Source organism: Panthera onca, chromosome E2 (genome assembly GCF_046562875.1).
Source record: "Panthera onca isolate mPanOnc1 chromosome E2, mPanOnc1 haplotype 2, whole genome shotgun sequence".
In the NCBI taxonomy this organism is placed as follows: Eukaryota; Metazoa; Chordata; class Mammalia; order Carnivora; family Felidae; genus Panthera; species Panthera onca.
Window position 1 is genome coordinate 34,427,780 of NC_138353.1, and position 18,975 is coordinate 34,446,754.

At 57.4% G+C, this 18,975-nt stretch overlaps 1 protein-coding gene across 7 annotated transcripts in view; it reads right to left on the reverse strand.

Annotated features, from left to right (window-relative positions):
• Positions 1-889: 889 nt before the first annotated feature.
• The window catches only part of KIFC3 (kinesin family member C3), a 77,270-nt gene continuing 59,184 nt past the window's right edge, over positions 890-18,975 (reverse strand). For 4 of the 7 annotated variants that reach the window (XM_078438815.2, XM_078438818.2, XM_078438819.2 and 1 more), the window contains 17 exons: positions 13,135-13,206; positions 12,930-12,995; positions 12,258-12,401; positions 11,881-12,120; positions 11,183-11,356; positions 10,374-10,521; positions 10,162-10,292; positions 8,900-9,011; positions 7,276-7,457; positions 6,360-6,464; positions 4,529-4,659; positions 3,853-3,976; positions 3,513-3,642; positions 3,193-3,422; positions 2,837-2,971; positions 2,362-2,470; positions 890-1,594 (listed from right to left, as the gene is read on the reverse strand). In XM_078438815.2, the coding sequence (XP_078294941.1) occupies positions 1,569-1,594; positions 2,362-2,470; positions 2,837-2,971; positions 3,193-3,422; positions 3,513-3,642; positions 3,853-3,976; positions 4,529-4,659; positions 6,360-6,464; positions 7,276-7,457; positions 8,900-9,011; positions 10,162-10,292; positions 10,374-10,521; positions 11,183-11,356; positions 11,881-12,120; positions 12,258-12,401; positions 12,930-12,995; positions 13,135-13,206 (2,259 nt within the window). In that variant the 3' untranslated portion in view covers positions 890-1,568. Of the gene's footprint in view, positions 1,595-1,783; positions 1,813-2,361; positions 2,471-2,836; positions 2,972-3,192; positions 3,423-3,512; positions 3,643-3,852; positions 3,977-4,528; positions 4,660-6,359; positions 6,465-7,275; positions 7,458-8,899; positions 9,012-10,161; positions 10,293-10,373; positions 10,522-11,182; positions 11,357-11,880; positions 12,121-12,257; positions 12,402-12,929; positions 12,996-13,134; positions 13,207-18,975 lie in introns of all 7 variants that reach the window. The other 3 variants (XM_078438821.2, XM_078438817.2, XM_078438816.2) reach the window with 2 other exon arrangements.

Sequence of the window (18,975 nt, forward strand, 5' to 3'; positions counted from 1 at the left end):
GGCAGTGCACCAGGCAGAGTGGCCAGCAGGGGGCAGCAGATTACCAGGCCTGCAGGAAGGGGCAAGTTCAGACCTATGGTGGGGGGGGGGGGGGGCAGCAGCTCCCCCCTTTCATGGCTCAGGGAAACAGGCGAGGGGTCGCCCCCACCGGCCCATCCCTTTATCTCAGCCACACCCCCAGCTGTCCTGTGGGTGCCTCCAGGGCCAGCCGACAGCTGTAAACTTCAGGGTGCCAGGACCCCAGCCTCACAGGTTGGCTGCCACAGAGCCCACCTCCCTCCCCAAACCACTCCCCCTTCTCTGAGAGGCCTCCAGGGACAGGACTGGAAGGGCAGCTGCCCTGTCCTCCAATGAGGGCTCTGAACTGTGTTCACTCCCTGCAGGACCCCCCAGCACTGATCCCTTGTGCTCCTTGGCAGCAGCTGGTAGATTCGCCCCAGTTGGAGAGGGGGCCCCACTGAGCCCCTGTGCAGTCCCCCTCAAGGCCAAGACCAGGTACAGGCTGACAACCCCCATGGCGGGGGGGTGGGAGTGGGGAGTTACTGAGCTTGTGGTTGGGGTCCGGTAGCACTGGGAGGAGGGTGGCACCCACCTACAGCTGGTCCACTTAAGGGGCAAGGCCAGGACCGAGGGGAGCCCGGCTAGCCCAGCCCTACCGGCTGTGGCTCTCAAGCCTTTGAAGAGCCATGGTTTCCCATCTTCTAGGATGGAGGCGATAACATGTGTGGGTGGGCCAGTTGTGACAAGGGTGGCCAGGGGGCACTGGACCTACTCGGTCATGGCCTTCGGGAGAGGCCAGGAGGGCTGTGGGTGACCAGCTAGCAGCGTGGAGCCAAAGGCTCATCCCCATAATCTGACCAGGGCCTCACGAGACCAACTGAGACCACACTTGTGTAAAAAGGTTTTTATTTTAAGTAAAAATGGCTAAGCTTCCAAAAGTTCTTAAATAGGATTTCAAAGGGGGGAAGATGTCAAGAGGCCAGTGAGCAAGGAGAGAGCCTGGTACCAGGCAGATGAGGGGAGCAGCAGAATCCCCGCCCACTGGCCTCCTGCCAGCCATAAATACAGGCCGGCCCTCGGCGGGGAGGGCCGTGCCCCTATGTACACCTAGAACACTATGTACATGTCCAGCACAGGGCCCGCGTGCGGCCAGGGCTGCCCCAGGGTGCCCACCAAACTGCCCGGGTGTCATGGTTCCTGTGCCCCCCGGGGGCTCCTCAGCACACCCACTAGAGACGGGCCCGGCAGGCGGGGGAGAGTCCGACCAGGCTGGGCGAGAGGACCACCTTCCCGCATACTCCTGCCCTCCCCGTGAGGGCCCCCTGATGGCCCGGGCCTGCCAGGCAGAGTGGTCCATCCCTACCCTTCCGGCCTGTGCCACTTGAACCCACAGCCACGGACAAGAGACACCATTTCCTTCTGAGCACGTTTCTCATCTCTGAGTGGAGACGGGGTAGAAGAGGTGCCTCCACCCTGGCCTTTGCCTCCTAGGCTCCCAGTGCTACAGCAGGAGCGGGCCAGCAAGGCCTCACGACCCAGTCCCCGGTCTGGTAGGGTGGACACGTCCATCACACAGGCACCGGCCTTGACTTCCCTGCAGGAGGGGGAGGAGGGGTTCGTCAGCCTCTGTGCATAAGGGCAGGAGGGAGCCAGGCAGAAGCGCACAAACAGCAGGCAGCAGGACAGACCCAGCCCTGAGCAGCCATCTCCCCGGCACAGCCCTGCAACCCAAGATGGCCAGGCAGGTGGGCAGGTAGGCCCGGGCCACTGGCCCCACACTCACCTGGAGACTCTGCAGCCCCAGCCGTCAGGCTGAAATCAAAGCAACAGGCGTCTCACTGGTGGGCTTGCCTTGGGCCAGGACTCCCCAGGATCCTGCTGCCCCTACCTCTTTGCACTGTAGCACCTGCCAGGCCCTTCTGTGAGTGGGGCCAGGCAGGGGGCTGGAGCTCTGCATTCCAGTCCTACAGCCGGGCTCACTCCTCACCCGGGACACGGGCTGGGCCCTGCCCCCCACCCTCCCTAGGAGCCAAGGCCCAGAACAGGGGGTTCCTGGCCTGCTTTGGAAGGTGTGTATTGCTGGAGCCCTGCCTGGGAGAACTGGGTCCTGGGCCTCGAGTCAGCAGCCCCGCTAGGAGCCCGAAGGGCTGCTTCCTCCTTATACTATTCCCTCTCCAGGGAGCCTGTGCTTTCCCATCTGTGAAATGGATCTAGCACGGTCTGCCCTGACTACTTCCCAGGGCTAGAAGAGGTGGTAAAACAGGTTCTGGATGAGTTTTATAAACTTAACCAAAAAGGAAAACAAAAAGTCCATTCAGGCAAGGGCAGTCCAGTGGCTATCCGCCTGTAGGGGAGGCTCACCCACGGGCTGCAGCTTCCTCCGGATGGAGCCTGGGCGGCTGGTGGTCCCGGAGCTGGGGGCTGAGTGTGCTCGTGCCGAGGGCTGTGGGGTCTGGCAAGCCGGCTCCCACTGTGGGCAGGGGTGAGCAGGTGGGCAGGGGCCGTGGTCCTGGCTCCCCGCCTCCACCGTGCTCAGTTAGTGCAAGAATTACATGAGATAATACATGCAAAGAAGAAAATGAGTTATAACTGAGCACCTGTGTGCCAACCTGCAACCGGCCCCCCGCCCCGGCAACCAGCTGGGGACCTCCCCAGGTTATCTCTGAGGTCAAGGCGAAATATTCAGACCAAGACTCCCAGGTTCAAGTTCTAGGTCCACCCCCTTCTGGCATCTTCCCCTCTCCCGCCGCTCTAGGCCGTCTCCCATCCCAGATCCTCCTTCCTGCCCCTGACTTGGCCATGCCAGCCCAAGCTGGGCCCGTGGCAGTCACCATACCTCCAAGTGCTCCTGGCTGGACCAGGACCCGAGCTCTGCCCTGCGGGACCCAGGGCCCAGCTCCACAGAGCGCACCCTCTCTGCAAACTTCAGGGAGTACAGCGTCTCGCTGGTGTTCTTCTCCACGGGGGACACCTAGGGGACAAGAGAGCTCACTCTCCACCCAGGCCAACAGGCCTCCCTGACAGAACTGGAGGGGGCAGCATGCTCACTGACTGAAGCTGCAGAGGACAAGGGTGTCCCTTCCCTGCACAGCCTGATGTACGGGGGCCACAGGGGGAGGGGGTCCCTGGTCACGGTGCCGGCCAAGCCCGACACACGAAGGGCCACCCTGCCTGGCCAGCCGAGGCCCTCACCTGCACCACCATGAGGGTCTTGCTGTCTCCACTGAGCGAGTCCTGCAGCAGGTAGGTGAGTTTGGAGTTGCGGAAGGGCACGTGGCCCTGGCGGGAGCGCAGGGCGGCGATGACGTCCCCCAGGGCTGACAGCGACTTGTTGATGTGCTGCGCCTCCCGCAGGCGGCTGCCCTCAGCCCCTGACTTGCCCACACGCTCCGAGCCGGCCAGGTCCACCAGGTTCAGCTTCCCTGTGGGGAGGGTGCCGGGCAGGTCGAGGCCGCCCCAGTGGGGGCAGGTGCCAGGGGTCTTCGGCCAGGCCGCCCGGCGCCCTCACTCACCCGTGGTGCGGAGGCCCGTGCTGCAGTCCACCCCGCGCACCGTCACAATGAGCAGGGCGTGTGAGCGGGAGCTGTGCTCGTTCAGGTTGGTGAACTCGGTCGTGCGGTTGGTGTGGCCAAACTCAAACACCTGGCAGGGAGCAGGGAGCAGGGAGGGCGGAGGCACAGGGGTTGGAGTGAGGTCTTCGCAATCACCCTGTCTCCGAGGAGGCTCACCCTACGCACTTTACAGAGGAGGAAACCTGCGGACAGGCTGCATATGTCCTGCTCCCGCCCGGCCCCACTTACGCGTGGGGGCCTCCCCGGCACTTCCCCGCCTCCAGGTGCCCTGGCCTTGCACCTTATTGATGTCCTCCACGCTCTGCACCCGGAACTCTGTCAGCCCCGGCACGTACAGCTGCCCGCTGCCGTCTGGGCACAGCCGGATCTCCAGCTTCTCCTGGGGCTCCTGCCCCAGCAAGTCCCTGCGGGGACAGACGACACGGTCACTCCCTCCTCCCGCTTCTGCCTCTGCTTGCACTGTACCCCGCTCCCCCATCACCTGGGATGTTCCCCCACCCCATCACACCCTGAGGAAGCCTTCCTTAACCATAGGGCTAAGCCCCTCTCTCCTCCAGCTCCTCCCCTGCACTCAGTCTGCTGAGGGGCAGAGGCCAAATGTTCCCCCCAGTCTTGTAGTGGCACTACTCCCGCCCCCACGATGCACGGAGCTCTTGTGGGCAGGGCCCCCCAAGTCCCTCACTCTCACTTATCACCACCTGGTGCAGCCTGCAGGGAGACTGGGTAGACTCGGCAGGAAAAGCAGCACCTGGGTCTGGTCTAGGGGTCCCGGGGGGACTGAGAGCAAGGCCGCCTCCCTGCCGCCTCCGGTGTGGGGCGGGGGCCGGGGACCACCCGATCCCTGGGCTGATCCGGACACGTAGCCCCGACTCCGACATTCGTCACACACAGCTCTGCATGGCCCCGCGGACCACAAAGCCACTGGGCGGGCCGTGCCCCGCACCAGAACCGCCCACCTGAGGACCTCGTTGTAGATCTCGGCAGCGCTGACGGTGATGGTGTAGTCCCAGTCGGACGCCTTCTCCTGCACCTCGGAGAAGAGCAGCTGCAGGGCCCGCTGGTTGATGCCTGGGTTCTCAGGGGTCCCCTGGGGGCAGAAGCAGGGCCCCAGTGAGCCAGGCCTCTCCCCACCACAAGGGGGTGCCGTGCAGATGCCCAGGTGGTGTCTATGGCGACCCCTCACGGGCCAGCCTCCCTGTCCGTGCCTAGTGGTCTGCCCCAAAACGCCCTCCACTAGCTGCAAGCAACTTTATCGCCTTGCGCCTCAGTTTCCCCACCTTTCCACAGCACTGCCCTGCCAGGACCAGCCTGAGACGTAAAGCAGAGGACTGGGTGAAGCACCCGGCGCGGCCCTGCACAAGGGGCCGCTGAGCACCAGGTGCACACCTGGTCCTGGGGGACCACCTGGGAGGGGGCACTGGGAACCTATGATCTCCGTGCCACCGCCTAGAGGGTGGCTCACATCAGGGAAGCCACGAGCTGGGCTCTGTGGGTGGCAGAAGGGGGGCACAAGCAGAGGCACGCGTGCCCTGAGGCCGGATGGGCTGGCCGGCCCTTCTAGAAGGAAATCTGGAGTCTTCACCTGAGCGGTCACCTCCCCTTAAGTAGCCCACCCACGCCCCTTCCCGTCTGTTGCTCAGGCCTCCTTGCCAGGCCTCAGTACCCCTAGCATGCTCCAGCCTCACGGCCTCAGCCCTGCTGTTCCTGGTCCCTGAATGCTCTTCCCCACACACCCCCATGGCTGGCTCCAATGCCACCTCCTGGGGAGATGGCTTTATCTTCCCCACCAACACCTGATCTGATCCCTCCCTCACTGCTGATTCCTCATAGTCAGCTCTAAGTTTTCTCCCTGGCACCTGCCAGGACACAGCTCGATGTGCTGTGAGCACTGAAGCCTCCCCACTGGTGGGCTGGCTCCTGGGAGCAGACACTCTGTGGCCAAACTGCCCAGCGCCCAGAACGGCACCTGATGTACATGGGCCTTGGCAGGCACTGCTGGAGGAGAGATGTTCCTGGGCGTCACCCCAACTCTGAGCACCCAAGATAGGGTTAGGAGCCCCCCCAAACCCCTAGCTCCCCCACCTTGCTTGGCCTGGCCCCCACTAACCAGTCTTCACGAATCCCAGAATGAGGGCAACAGTGGGGCCCAGACTGGAAGGAAAGAGCCATGATGACAGCCTGTCACCTAAAGGTGCCTGTCTAGCCTTCTCACCCCCCTCCTCAGACACTGGGACGCCTGTCCTCACCCCTTCCCAGAGAACCACACAGCACCCTCTCAAGAGCCAGGCACATGCTAACAAACCAAAGAAACCCCCAAGGGCCGCCTTCCATTTTTACCTCTGGTTGAGATTCTTCCTCCCCTCAAAGCTCCCATCTCCCGCTGCCCTTCCCGGAGGGGGCTTGGCCCCAGCAGCAGAGACTGCCCTCCTCCATCCCCATACCCCAGGGCCCAGCATAGGGCAGCCATACGGCAGGAGCCCAATAAATGCACATGGGTGAAACAAAGGTCCATCCAGGGAGATGCAGAGGCGGTCTGCCCTGGGCTCTAACCTCAGGCAGAGACCCCTCTGGTGCCAGAGCTTGTGGGCATTACACCTGCCCCTCCAGAACCACAGGGGTCCATCCCAAGTCCACCTGAGCAAGGTGCCCCTCTCTTCAGGCCTGGTGCCCCAGGCTAACACAGATAACCACCAGCTCTGCTCCTGTACCAAACAAAACCCGTAGACACAAGGGCAGCGACGGGGTGGGGTCCTCACTGAGCCCCTGCCCCACGCAGCGGGTACCCACCTCCATCGTGTAGGTCTTGCCGGCACCCGTCTGGCCATAGGCAAAGATGCAGACGTTGAAGCCGTCAATACAGGAGGTGATCAGGGCTTGTACCTCCTGGAACACCTGGGGAGGTGACATGGGATGGAGATTGCAAGCCCCCCCTGGGTCACCCACCATTTCCAAGTCCAGCCACCTCCCCTGACCATTCTCTCCTTCAGTAACAGTACAACGCATATTGTTACTGGCGAGTGGCTCGCTGGGGAAGAATTTCTGACTAATAAGTCACTTACAATAGGCATCAGTCGAGCTGCCAAGACTGAAGGGAAGACAGGGCAGTGCCTGCTGCCCAGCCCTGGAGCTCAGGGGCCCCCACCTCTACTTCTCCAGCACCAAAGGAGTGCTCAGTGAGTTGAAGGCAGAGGGCAGCGTGTGCCCGGCACCCAGAGCCTGCCTGTACACCAGCAGACAGGGCGGGGCAAAGGTAAAGCCCAGCACAGGGACAGAAGGGCACAGGCAAGACAGGCCTGGCTGGTCAGCTAGGGCAGAGATGAGAAAAGAAGGATGCTGAGACCACATGGCTCTCACAGGCCAAGGGTTCCACAGTGGGGCCCAGGAGCAGCGGGGGAGTCCCTAGGCAGACCAACATAAGTGCACCCGGCTGGAGAAGCAACGCCTGCCAGGGTCCTGTGGTTGGGCGGGGCCACGTAGGTGCCACAGGCTGTGCATGAGTCTCCCTCCCTGCAGAGGCTTCAATCTTAGCTTCCCACCCTCTTCTCTCCTCCAGTGGAGGGAGCAAGGCATCCCAGCGCCCCACGCCTCCCCATCGTGTCCTCCCCACTCTTATACTTCTTTCGGTCCATGCTCCCATCATCTCTCCCTGTATGTCCCCCCACCCTCCACTGCTCTGTCCCTTTCCCCACAGGGCCACACTCACGTCCTGCTGTGAGGCCCGCGGGGAGAAGACCTTGTCCAGCTCAAAGGACACAGGCTTTCCTTTGTGCAGTAGGTGGATGATGGAGTCATCGTCAGCATCGAAGGTCACAGCATTGGTCGCTTCGGGTCCTTCTCCGTCCTCTTTGGTGACTGGCCTGACACGAGCAATCACCCGGATATTCCCTGGATTGTGTGGGGGAGGAGAGAAGAGTACAGGCTGGGTCAAGATCAGACTGCCTCTACACTGGCATCCTCTGGTGTCCTGAGCAACCCAGCGGCTCAGGAACCTGCTGCCTTCTAAGCAAGGCCCCCCAAGGAAAGGTAGCCCACAAAGCTGTGATCAGTCACTCACACTATCATGAATTCAAGTATCAGTACCCTTTCTTCCTGGGCAAGCCAGCTGAGAGTGGGAGCTTCACACTGGGGACAGGGAGGAAAGGTCAGTTGTGGGGCTCAAGCCCTGTGCCCAATCTGGGTGGGATACCAACGTTTATTTATTTTTGGGACAGAGAGAGACAGAGCATGAACGGGGGAGGGGCAGAGAGAGAGGGAGACACAGAATCGGAAACAGGCTCCAGGCTCCGAGCCGTCAGCCCAGAGCCTGACGCGGGGCTCGAACTCACGGACCGTGAGATCGTGACCTGGCTGAAGTCGGACGCTTAACCGACTGCGCCACCCAGGCGCCCCTGTCTGGGTGGGATACCAAATGGACGCTCTCTCTGTGTCTGGACTTCAGTTTCCTCTATACGATAGGGCTTGGGTTCCAGTAAGCCAAGAGACTTATTCTGTCATTCTAAAAGGACACCATGGATGCCAGGACAGGGCCTGGGAATCAGGCAGATAGAACCAGGCAACGAGGCAGCCCTGGGGTGTGTGGGCACATAGATCTGATCGCTTCAAGCCCTTCAGTGGGATCGCAGTGGAATGAAGAACAAACTCCCCACTACAGCCAGAATCTTCACCTTCACCTGTACACTCCACCTCACCATCCAGGTCCAAGGTCTGGCTGCACCTCCTCCGGGAAGCCCCCTGACACGCTCGACTGTCAGACACTAAGGGGCTCTGAGAGCCCCTCCCCAGCCCCGGTAACAGGGGCAGTGTTGAGGTTCTCTGGGTGATTAATGATCACTGCTGCCCCAGCTGAAGCGAGCACCGTGAGGCCAGCGACAGCATCTATGTGGGCTCGCGGCCATGTCTCTGTCTGGAACAGCACCTGGCACACAGCAAGCACTCCCTAGACCTTTGTGTAGCAAACAGGTACCCTCAAGCTTGGCCAGGCCGTTGGTCAGAACAAGCGGCATACCAGCCACCCCCACCCAGTGCCTCAATAGCCCACCTGGCCCCTCGGGGCCCAGGGGTCACCTGCCATGGGCACTGGGGTGAGGGCTTCGGAGTTGGACGGATCCAAGTCCAGATCCAGGGCAGACCGTTTACTAGCCATGCGGGTTTGAGCAAGCTCCCCGACTTCTCTGGGTTTCCGGATCTACAGAGACGGAGCTACAGCAGCCCCTTGGTGGCAGGGCACAGCTCCAAGGAGTGGTGCTGGGCTGGGGGGAAGGGCAGCTTCACCTCCGAGCCAGCTTGGGACCCCTGTGCCAGGGCCCCCCAGCACCCCCGGCGGTCACCTTTCAGCCGCACGAGCTCATTGTGGCACTTCTTGCGCAGCTGCAGCTCCCGGCGGTACTTGCGCAGGAGCTCCTGGTTGTTGCTGTTGACCTCCTCGATGGCTTGGCCGATCTGGTGGGGGGTGCGCAGCGCTGTCACGGGCTGGCTCCACCGACCCGGCTTACCACGCTGCCTGCCACCTCCCCACCGCCACCCAGCGGCTGCTCACTGCCTCCCGCCCTGGGCTGAGTACTTGATGTCTGCTGTCACAGGCCAACTCTTTCCAGTAGCCCCTGTGGGCATGTACTGCTGCCAGGCCCATTTTACAGAGGAATAAACTGAGTCTCAACGAGGCTTATTGCTCTGCTGATGAGCAAACAGCAGGACTCAGCCCTCACTTCACAGCACTAGCACTTGACTACAACAAGATTCAGCTGGACCCAAACTCCAGCTCCACCCTCAAGTAGCTGGGGGGACCTAAGGCAACCATCTCAGTCGTCGAGCCTCTTTTTTCTCCTCTGTAAACTGGGGAGAACACCATCTATTTCGCGGATCTGTAGGACTTGGTAGGTACGGACCTCCACGTTACACTTCACAAGGGAAAGGACCAAAATGCAGACCGCGCATGCAAATGTTGCCCTTCGTTGGGTAAAAAGGGAAGTGTGTACATGCACGCAAATACATCAACAGGCTTCATCGTGCTCAGAACGCTCGGGGGGTAAATTCTGACAGACATTCGCCTCTGGGGAGCAGGCCAGGGTGGCAGAGAGAGGCCCTTCCTTTCCTTCTGATGCTCTTCTGCATAGTTTGAACTTTCTACCACGTCCATGTATTATTGACATAATTTTTTTCACAGAAAGAGAACTATTTTCTATTCCCAAAATATATCAGTCTCTACCCTGCAGGACTGTTGTACAGATTCAAGGAGCTGACAGCTATAAAAGGCTTAGCACGTAGGAGGCACTTAAGAGACGCTGGCTATTCTCATACTGTACAAGTATAGCTTAAAAAAAATCAAAACTAACAGATGTAAGAATATGTGCAGCATGTTTGAGATATAAGAATACATGTAATATGTTTGGTTTAAAGCATCACAATAAGGCAAATACCCAAATACCTGCCCCTGACCAGTGTGTTTTTCAAACAGGGTCTGGGGGTGGCAGTGTGTGGGTGAGGCAGGGGGGCTACTGTCCGGGGGGCTTCACCGCATTTTGGAACGGAGCCCTGGGCTCCAGGGCCTCTCCCAGCCTCCCCCGTCCCCTCAGCCATGAGCTGCACTCACCTCGGCCTTGACGCTCTTGAGAGCCTCCTGCAGGAGCAAGGGGAAGCCACGCACCTGCCGCTTGAGCCCATTGTAGTCGTTGGTGAGGGTCCGCAGCGCTGGCTGCAGCGTCAGCAGGTTGGTCCGGACACCTATGGGGACACAGAGGTATAAGGTAGACAGGGGGAGGGACTACGGCACGGGGCAGGCCAGGGCCCGGCCAGCCGGCTCACCTGCCAGGTTCTCGTGCACAGCCTTCATCTCCACCTGGGCTCTGGCAAAGGCCTCCTCGATGGCCCGGTTCTTGTCCTCCTCCAGGGACTGCATCTCCTCCAGCATCTGCCCGTGTGCCCGCTCCAGCTCTGACTCGTACATGGCGATCTGATGGCCAAGACCAGAAGCTCAGTGTGTGTTGTGGGGGGAGAAGCTCAGAGGGGGGGGAGGGAGAGCCAGAAAGAAGCCCCTCACCTACCCCACAGCCCACGCAAGCAAACACTGACCCCTACATGTACACATAGACACACACACAGACACATAACACAGACACACACACAGGAGAAGGGTAGATGGCCATCTCGCTCCTCGAAAGGTCTGGGAGCTCCGTGCAGCTACTTCCTTGCATTACCCCCGGCACCAGCCTGGGTCCTGGCACATAACAGGTGCACAAGCTACAGGCCCCAGAAGGGCAGGGGAGAGCACTTGTTATACAGTAGTGACCAGGGTTCCTTTCTAAGAACGTGTGCGCTAGACCCTGTGTGAGGAACCTTTAATGATTATGTCCCTGAGCCCCACTGGGAGGGGAGTTCTGCGATCCCATCATTTTACAGATGAGGAAACAGACACAAACAAAACTTGGCCTTGATCACACAGCCAGCAGGGAGAGAAGAGACCGGAACCCAGGCGCGTCAGACCCTGGAGCGCTGACCCGCCATACTGTGTTGAAGGCCCGCCTCTGGCTTTCCAGCCGGGCGTGCGCATGCTCTCTCCAGCCGGGCGTGCGCATGCTCTCCCACAGCTACGAGCGCCCTCGCAGCCCACGCACCTGCGCCCGGAGCTGCGCGGTCAGCTGGTGCGAGCTCTGCAGCTGCTGCTCCATCTCCTTTAGCACCTGCCTCTGCATGGCCACCTGCTCCTGCAGGTGCTGGTTCCGGGCCTGGGACTCGCTGAGGGCCTGCTTGGTCTTGGACGACTCCACTTCCACGGTCTTGATGACATACTGTGAGGGGAAGGAGGGACGGGCGCGTGGCGGCGCGTAGGTGCCTCGACCTCACCCGGGGGCCCTGAGACGCAGCTGGCCTTGGGAAGGGACCTTCAGGGACATCCCGCCAAGAGCCCCCAGAAAAAACTAGAGAGGCCTCGAGGTACTGGCTTCCCAGGATGCTGCAAGGGCCTCCTGGAATGCTCTCATCTAATTAGCCCACCAAGAGCCTGGCTGTGGCCCCAGCCTGGGCACAGGACAGACAAGAAGGGCAAAGATGAAGGTAGAACCTCGCGGTGCGTCACATCCATGCCTGGCACGCACGGGCACCTCAAGCCTCAGTCACCAGATGCCCGCTACGCGCCTGGCCCTGGACAGCAAGAAGAGGAAGGGGCAAGACTAAGGGCAGACCTGCAATGATTCCTTCAACCACCTGCCCCTCCTCATTCACCAAGACGCTTAAGCCCCTCCTCCGGGAGGCCCCGCCCTGGGCACGGGATGGAGAGGGCGCTCCCAAGGCCCTGCACGTGGCCACGGCTCACCTTGATTGGCGGTGACTGGGCCCGCAGGCTGGCGATGGTCTCGTGGCTGTCCCGGAGGCGCCGGCTCAGCCGCTCCTCCTCCTGTGCCTTCTCGGCCAGGCAGTCCTTGAGCCGCAGCTCGACCTCCGCCAGCCGGTCGGTCTTCTGCTGCACCTCCAGGTTCAGCTCCGAAAGCATGCCCTTGTTCTCCACCACCTCCAGCTGCAGCTGTGACAGCTTGTCCCGGAGCTGGGCGCTCTCCTGCAGGCAGGCGGTGGCGAGCGACGCCGGGACCCAGGGAAGGACAGACAAGCGGGCAGGGGTCACTGTGAGGAACTGGGTCACCGTTGGGGACTGAGCCCTCTGGGACCGGGTGGGGCCGGGGCCAGCCCGCTCACCTGGCTGTGCTCGCAGCCCGTGCAGGGGGCCACCGGCTTGGCCCGCAGCTCCTGCAGCTCTGCCTCGAAGCGCCGCATCTCCTGCCTCAGCCGTTCATTCTCCACCATCAGCAGGTCCCGGTGCTTCTCCAAGTCCGTGCCTCCCTGTAGATAGCCGGAGCACAGGGGACGCATGTGAGGTGGAGAGGGTTACCAGGGCAGGGTAGAGAGGAGTCAGGTGGGGAGAAGGAGAGGGAAAGAGAAAGGCGGGAGAGGGAGGGAAGAGAGCAGGAGCTCCAGAGGGAAATGAGAAGACAGGAGGAAAGGGGAGCTGGAGGGACGGACTTCACCCCGCCCCGTTCATTCTATTTTCCTGAGTGTGAAAGTAACAAGAAAGTCGTATTTATACACAGAGATCACACTCCTATTTTACATCAGCAAACGAGAATTAACCTCCCTCCCTTTGGGGGTCACACGACCTCTGAGGACCTAGTGAGTGGAGACAAGTATTCAGGGAGCATCTCCCAGGCAGGATGGCAGTCTGATGGGCATACGGGCAGCCCCGGCTTGGGCTGGAAGTGAGGGCCCTGGAGAGATGGGGTCGCACATCCCATCTGGAAGGGTCAGTCTGCATGAGACCCGGCCAACCCCCGCCTCCCCCGCCCACCTTAGGATGGCAGTGTTGAGCCTCACCAGCTCTGATCGAAGGCGGCTCACTTCCTGGGCTTGGCTAATGAGCTTCTCCTTCAGGTTTTCCACCTGCCAGCACAAAGCCACAGTCACGGTCACGGTGAGCCTTGTTCCTCACCTCCAGCCCACACCCAGGCCTGATCTCTCAGCCCCAGCCCTCCCTGTGTTCAAGCATCAGGCCACACCTGGGACTCCAGGTGACACACACCTGCCCCGTCCCAATAGCCTTCAGCACCCTCTCCCACTTCAAGACCCAGGTAGCCTGGGCTCTCAGGAAAGTCTGGGGAGCAAGCAAAGCAGAGGTGACCCGTGTACCACCAAGCCCACGCCAGAGGCAGCTCCCTGGGAGACTCAGAAGGCTGACCTCAGGACGCCTGCCTTGCATCGGCCCCTGCATCTACTTAGGTATTTGTAATTATATATATATATATATATATATATATATATATTCCTTAAAAAGGCTTCCAAATTGTATAAACTCTAGGCTCTACAAAACCTGGATCAGTCCTTGCCCAAGTCCTAAATTTTTCCACTTCAAGTGGTTCCTGGTGAATCTGCCTGTGGAGACAGGTCTGTCAGTGACCAGGGCACATCTCAGACCTGTGTCCACCCCAGCTCCCAGCCTGTCTTGCTGGAGAGCCATGGCCAGCAGAGGCTATTAGAAAGAGGAGGGGTGCACGCTCTGTGAGGAGGCAAGGGTGGCCTGGCTCAGCCAGAGCCCAGGGTGGGTGCAAGCACGATGCCAGTTCCGAGAGTGCACATCCCAGGATGGCGACCCTCCCCTAGAGCTGTCCCCCCGCTGGCCGTCCTCCTCACAGGCCCCAAACCCTGGTTCTCTATCAGCCCACCTGCAGGAACCTCTCGGGAGATAACCGCAAATGCAGCCAATGACTTTGGCACCAGCATTCATTAGAGCATGTTTGGCGGTTTTCTTGCAGAACATTCTATGAGGACCATACCCTACCATACCTCACCTTGAGAAGGCACAGTGAGAGTCAGACTCACTCGGCGGGGGCTTAGGAGAGGTGGGTTTTACACAAGCGGACCACGAAGCGCTAGGTTCTTATTACTAAGCGACAGGTGACAAAGTCCCCTGCCTGCAGGGGCCAGCCAGGGCCAGGTAAGGCAGGTGAGGGGCAGTGTAGGATTGGACACCTGCTATCCACCCCTAGGAGGCAGCCACAATGCACTCCCTGCAGGCCGCGGCCAGAGACACGCAGGCCCACGTCTCCAAACGTCTGACCTTTCAAGACAGGCCAAATGTTGGGATTTGGGGGTATGTCAAATCTCCCCACTTTACATGGCTGAGATGTCATCAACAGTGTGTGAGTAGCATGGGCAGCATGCAGACCAGGCCTGTGCCACCTCCGATGCCCCCTTTTGCTGAGACCCTGGTGGAAGGAGCACTCAGATCCCCCGGCCTTAGAGGGGAGTGAGGGACACCTCACAGAAGGCAGCCTTTCATTCCTTGGTGGTGAAATCGGGACTAGCGTGAATCCCCAGCATTAAGGGAATGGTTACGCAAGTTATGGCGTATGTACACGCAGACTAGTGCGTAGTCGTTACGGTTAGGGTTAGCAAAAGTTTTAAGTGACTTGGAGAAAGGCTCACGAACATAGTTAAGTCTAAAGTCCGAAAACAAAATTGCGATGTAACACCAAGAAGCAGAAGTCTCTGGACTGTAGAATTCTGCCAAATTCTTTATGCTTTTCAGTAACTTGTAAGCCTCAAAGAATACGTACCCCTCTCATACACACTCCCCCCATCCTGATATAGGTGGGTCTACCTCCTTTTAAAAGGTTGAGTCCCCCCACCCCCCCTTCCTTCCCTCAGAAAGCACCCCAGGAAGATCCACTTGCACTGAACAGGTGCCTCAGACAGGCTGCTTCCTCAGCACCGGGCTGGGTGTGCTGGGACCTCGCCACCAGCACTCAGCCCCAGATGCAGCGAGAATGGGGTTTTCCAAGTGCTTACTTGCGGGGTCAGGATGCCTGCCTGCCACCTGCCTGTAGCCCAGGCTCCTGCTCCTTTCTTGCATCACAATCAGAACTCTGGGCACTCCTAGGCTCTACCTGGAATTTCTGAGGGGTGCCCCAAAAGGAGGTGGCTACAAAATGGGGCAGGCTAGGGGTGAGGGTGAGGGGTTGAGGAAGAGGCTATAAAAGACTCCCTTTGTCAGAGATGTCAGACAGTCATCTCCTGGCTTGTCTCGGACAGCGGGGGACATGGCCCACCAACACAGCAGTGTGGCCTGTCAGGCACCAGTCACCGCCGTGGTGCATGGTGACCGTGCCCCGGCCAGCCAGCTGCATTTGGGGCTGAGAAGTCAGGATGTGTGCTGCTCAGGAGTGGGGCCACTGCCCTCTACCCAGAGGGGTCTATTTCAGGAGCGGTGAGAGCAGAGAGCGGGGTGCTGAGGGTGAACCGGACCAGCGAGGAAGGCCTTCCACAGGAGAGAGCCCCCAGAGGCATCCTGTCCACACCCGCCCGGGCTCTGAGTCAGCGATCGTGCTGGCATCTATCCGCAAAGAGGGGAGGGACCTTCTCTATTACTCATCATAAGCCCCGACCCCGGCAGGTGACCAGCACGCAGTAGACACCCAATGAACACTAGAAGTGACAGCAGACAAGCGGCATGCACACTCCTGAGGGCAAAGAGCCAGGCCGAAGGGGAAGCAGGTCCCCGGCAGGCTGCTGTGATGGTGCCCAGGAGGGTATAATGTCAACCCCAGGGCTGACCAAGGGACCAGGCTAGATTTGTGCAGCGTCCCTTCCCAGGCCCAGGCTCCTTGTCAGCCGGAGAAACTGGGTCATGGGCCTGGTGCACAGGGCCTCAGTGGGAGCGGGGAGCCGGGGCCCATCTGACACGAACCCACATTTCCATCTCTCAGCAGAAGTGGGTCCAGTAGAGGGTGGGGCTGCCCTGCGCAGGTCTGTGTTCTCAGCTGTCTGCTCCCATCAGTGGAGACAACCTGCTGATTACCTCCCCACCTCCCACCAAGCCTGGCTCTTGATCACCAGCTGTCTGTCCTCTGAGGAAAAGAGGGCTCTCCCAGTGGCGAGACCAAGGCGTTGCTGAGCTGAAAAGGCAATAGGTCCCGGGACCCAGAACACCCTGAGGAAACAGAGGCCAGAGGGGCGGCCCCCAGAAGCACCCCATCCCGTCACCAACACACTCCCCCTCTCAGGACATATGGCTACATGACTGACTGTGCCCATCTGGCCCCATCCACCCTGCCCTGCCCACTGCCAAGTTTTCACATTCAAGTCCTTCTGCGAGGGGCAGTTGGGCACAGGGGTTCTCAGGCCTGACTGCCCAGCTTTCTAATATAGACATCACCCTACTCGCCGGATAACCTTGGAAAAGTCTCAACTTCACCATGCCTCTTGCTTTCCTCATCAGGACAGTGAGGCTACCCCTACAAGGATGTCCTGGGCATTAAGTGAGATTAAATGAGATAACGTAAGTAAAGCGCTTAGGACAGACCCCAGCACACAGCGAGTTCTATTGTTAGAATAAAGGCCCGTGAGAGCAGAGATATCTGTCTGTCGTGTGGGTGCCGAATTCCCAGTGCCTAGGACAGTGCCTGACACATAGCAGGTGCTCTGTAAACACATGTAGGAAGAATGAGTGCACAAGGGGCTGGGTAGAGCAGGGTCTGTGAGAGAGGCTGTCAGGCAGGGTGGGGCCAGGAGGGGTGCTAGAGGCTGGGGCACCACTGGGCACCAGCAGGAGGACACTCACTTCTGCCAAAGGAAGGAGCTGCTACAAGGCTCCAGGCATGTGGGTGCCACGTGGGACTGTCGGGCCAGAGGTGCCACGTCTTCCAAAATATTCTGACAAAATAGGAATTCCAGATCTTTATGTGAACTTATCTAAGGTTTAAAAATAGGCAACTGGCTCTGGAAAACAGTGTGGAGGTTCCTCAAAAAATTAAAACTAGAATTACCCTACGACCCAGCAATAGCATTACTAGGAATTTATCCAAAGGATACAGGAGTGCTGATTCCTAGGGGCACATGTACTCCAATGTTTACAGCAGCACCATCAACAATAGCCAAAGTATGGGAAGGGCCCAAATGTCCATCAACCAATAAATAGATAAAAAAAGATGTGGTGTGTGTGTGTATACACACACAATGGAATACTACTTGGCAACAAGAAAGAATGAAATCCTGCCATTTGCAACAACGTGGATGGAACTAGAGGGTATATGCTGAGTGAAATAGTCAGAGAAAGATACATGTTTTCACTCATATGCGTAATTTGAGAAACTTTACAGAAGACCATGGGGGAAGGGAAGGGGAAAAAATAGTTTCAAACAGAGAGGTAGGCAACATAAGAGACTCTTAAATACAGAGAACAAACTGAGGGTTGATAGGGGGGTGGGGGGGATAATGGGTGATGGGCATTGAGGAGGACACTTGTTGAGATGAGCAATGAGTGTTGTATGTAAGCGATGAATTATGGGAATCTACTCCCAAAGCCAAGGGCATACTGTATACACTGCACGTTAGCTAACTTGACAATAAATTATATTTTAAAAAATTAAATAAATAAAATAAAAATAAAAATTGGCAACGAATCTGATCAATAAAAAAGGAGGCCAATTAGAACTAATAAACTCAGCAAAGTCACAGGATACAAAATCATTACGTAAAAATCTGTTGTGCTTCTACACAATATCAATGGACAATCAAAAAAAGGAAATTTAGAAAACAATTCCATTTACAATTGCATCAGAAAGAATAAAATACTTAGGAATAAACTTAATCAAGAAGGCAAAAGATCTGTACATTGAAAACTATAAAATATTGCTCAATAAATTAAAGAAGGCACTGATAAATGAAAAGATCCCAGGTTATGGATTGACATATTGCTAAGATATCAATACTACCGAAGGCGTCCTCCAGATTTAATGCAATCCACATCAAAATTCCAATGGCATTTTTTGCAGAAATAGAAAAATCCACCCTAAAATTCATATGAAATCTCAAAGAACCCCAAATAGCCAAAACATACTTGCAAAAGAAGAGAAAGTGAGAGGTCGCACACTTCCTGATTTCAAAAGTTACTACAAAGCTACAGCAATGAAAACAATAAAGTACTGGCATAAAGATCATACAGATCAACGGACTAGAATAGAGAACCCAGAAACAAACCCTCACATGTGTGGTCAATTGATTTTTGACATGGGTGCCAAGACCATTCCAGGGGGAAAGGACAGTCTTTTCAACAAATAGTGCCAGGAAAACTGGACATCCACATGCAAAAGAATGAGATTGGACCCTTGCCTTACACCACAGACAAAATTAACTCAGAATAGATCAAAGACCTAAATGTGAAAACCAAAACTATAAACACAGGGGAAAACCTTCATGGCACTGGATTTGGCAGTGCTTTCTTAGATCGGACACCAACAGCACAGGCAACAAAAGACAAGATAGATAAATTGAGCTTCATCAAAATAAATAAAACCTTTTGTGTATCAAAAGATACCATCCACAGAGTAGAAAGGTGCTCTGTGGAATGGAAAAAAATATCTGTGAATTGTATACTGATAAGGGGTTAATATGCAGAATATAGAGAGAACCCCTACAACTCCATCCCAAAAACCCCAATTCAAGACAGGCAAAGGACTTGAATGGACATTTCTCCAAGGAAGATATACACATGGCCAATAAGCACATGAAAAGATGCTCAATATCACTAATCATTAGGGAAATGCAAATCAAAGCCACAATAAGATACCACTTCAACCCATTATGATGGCTATTAGTTAAAAAAAAATAACCCTCAGAAAATAACAAATACTGATGAAAATCTGGAGAAATTAGAACCTTTGTCCCACTGCTGGTGGGAATGTCAAACAGTGCACCTGCTGTGGAAAACAGTCTGGTGGATTTCTCAAAAAATTTTAACTGGAACTACCATGTGATCTAGCCATTCCACTTATGGGTATTTGCCCAAAAGGAATTAAAAGCAGGGTCTCAAAGAGATATTTGCACACCCATGTTCATAGCAGCATTATTCACAATAGGTACAATG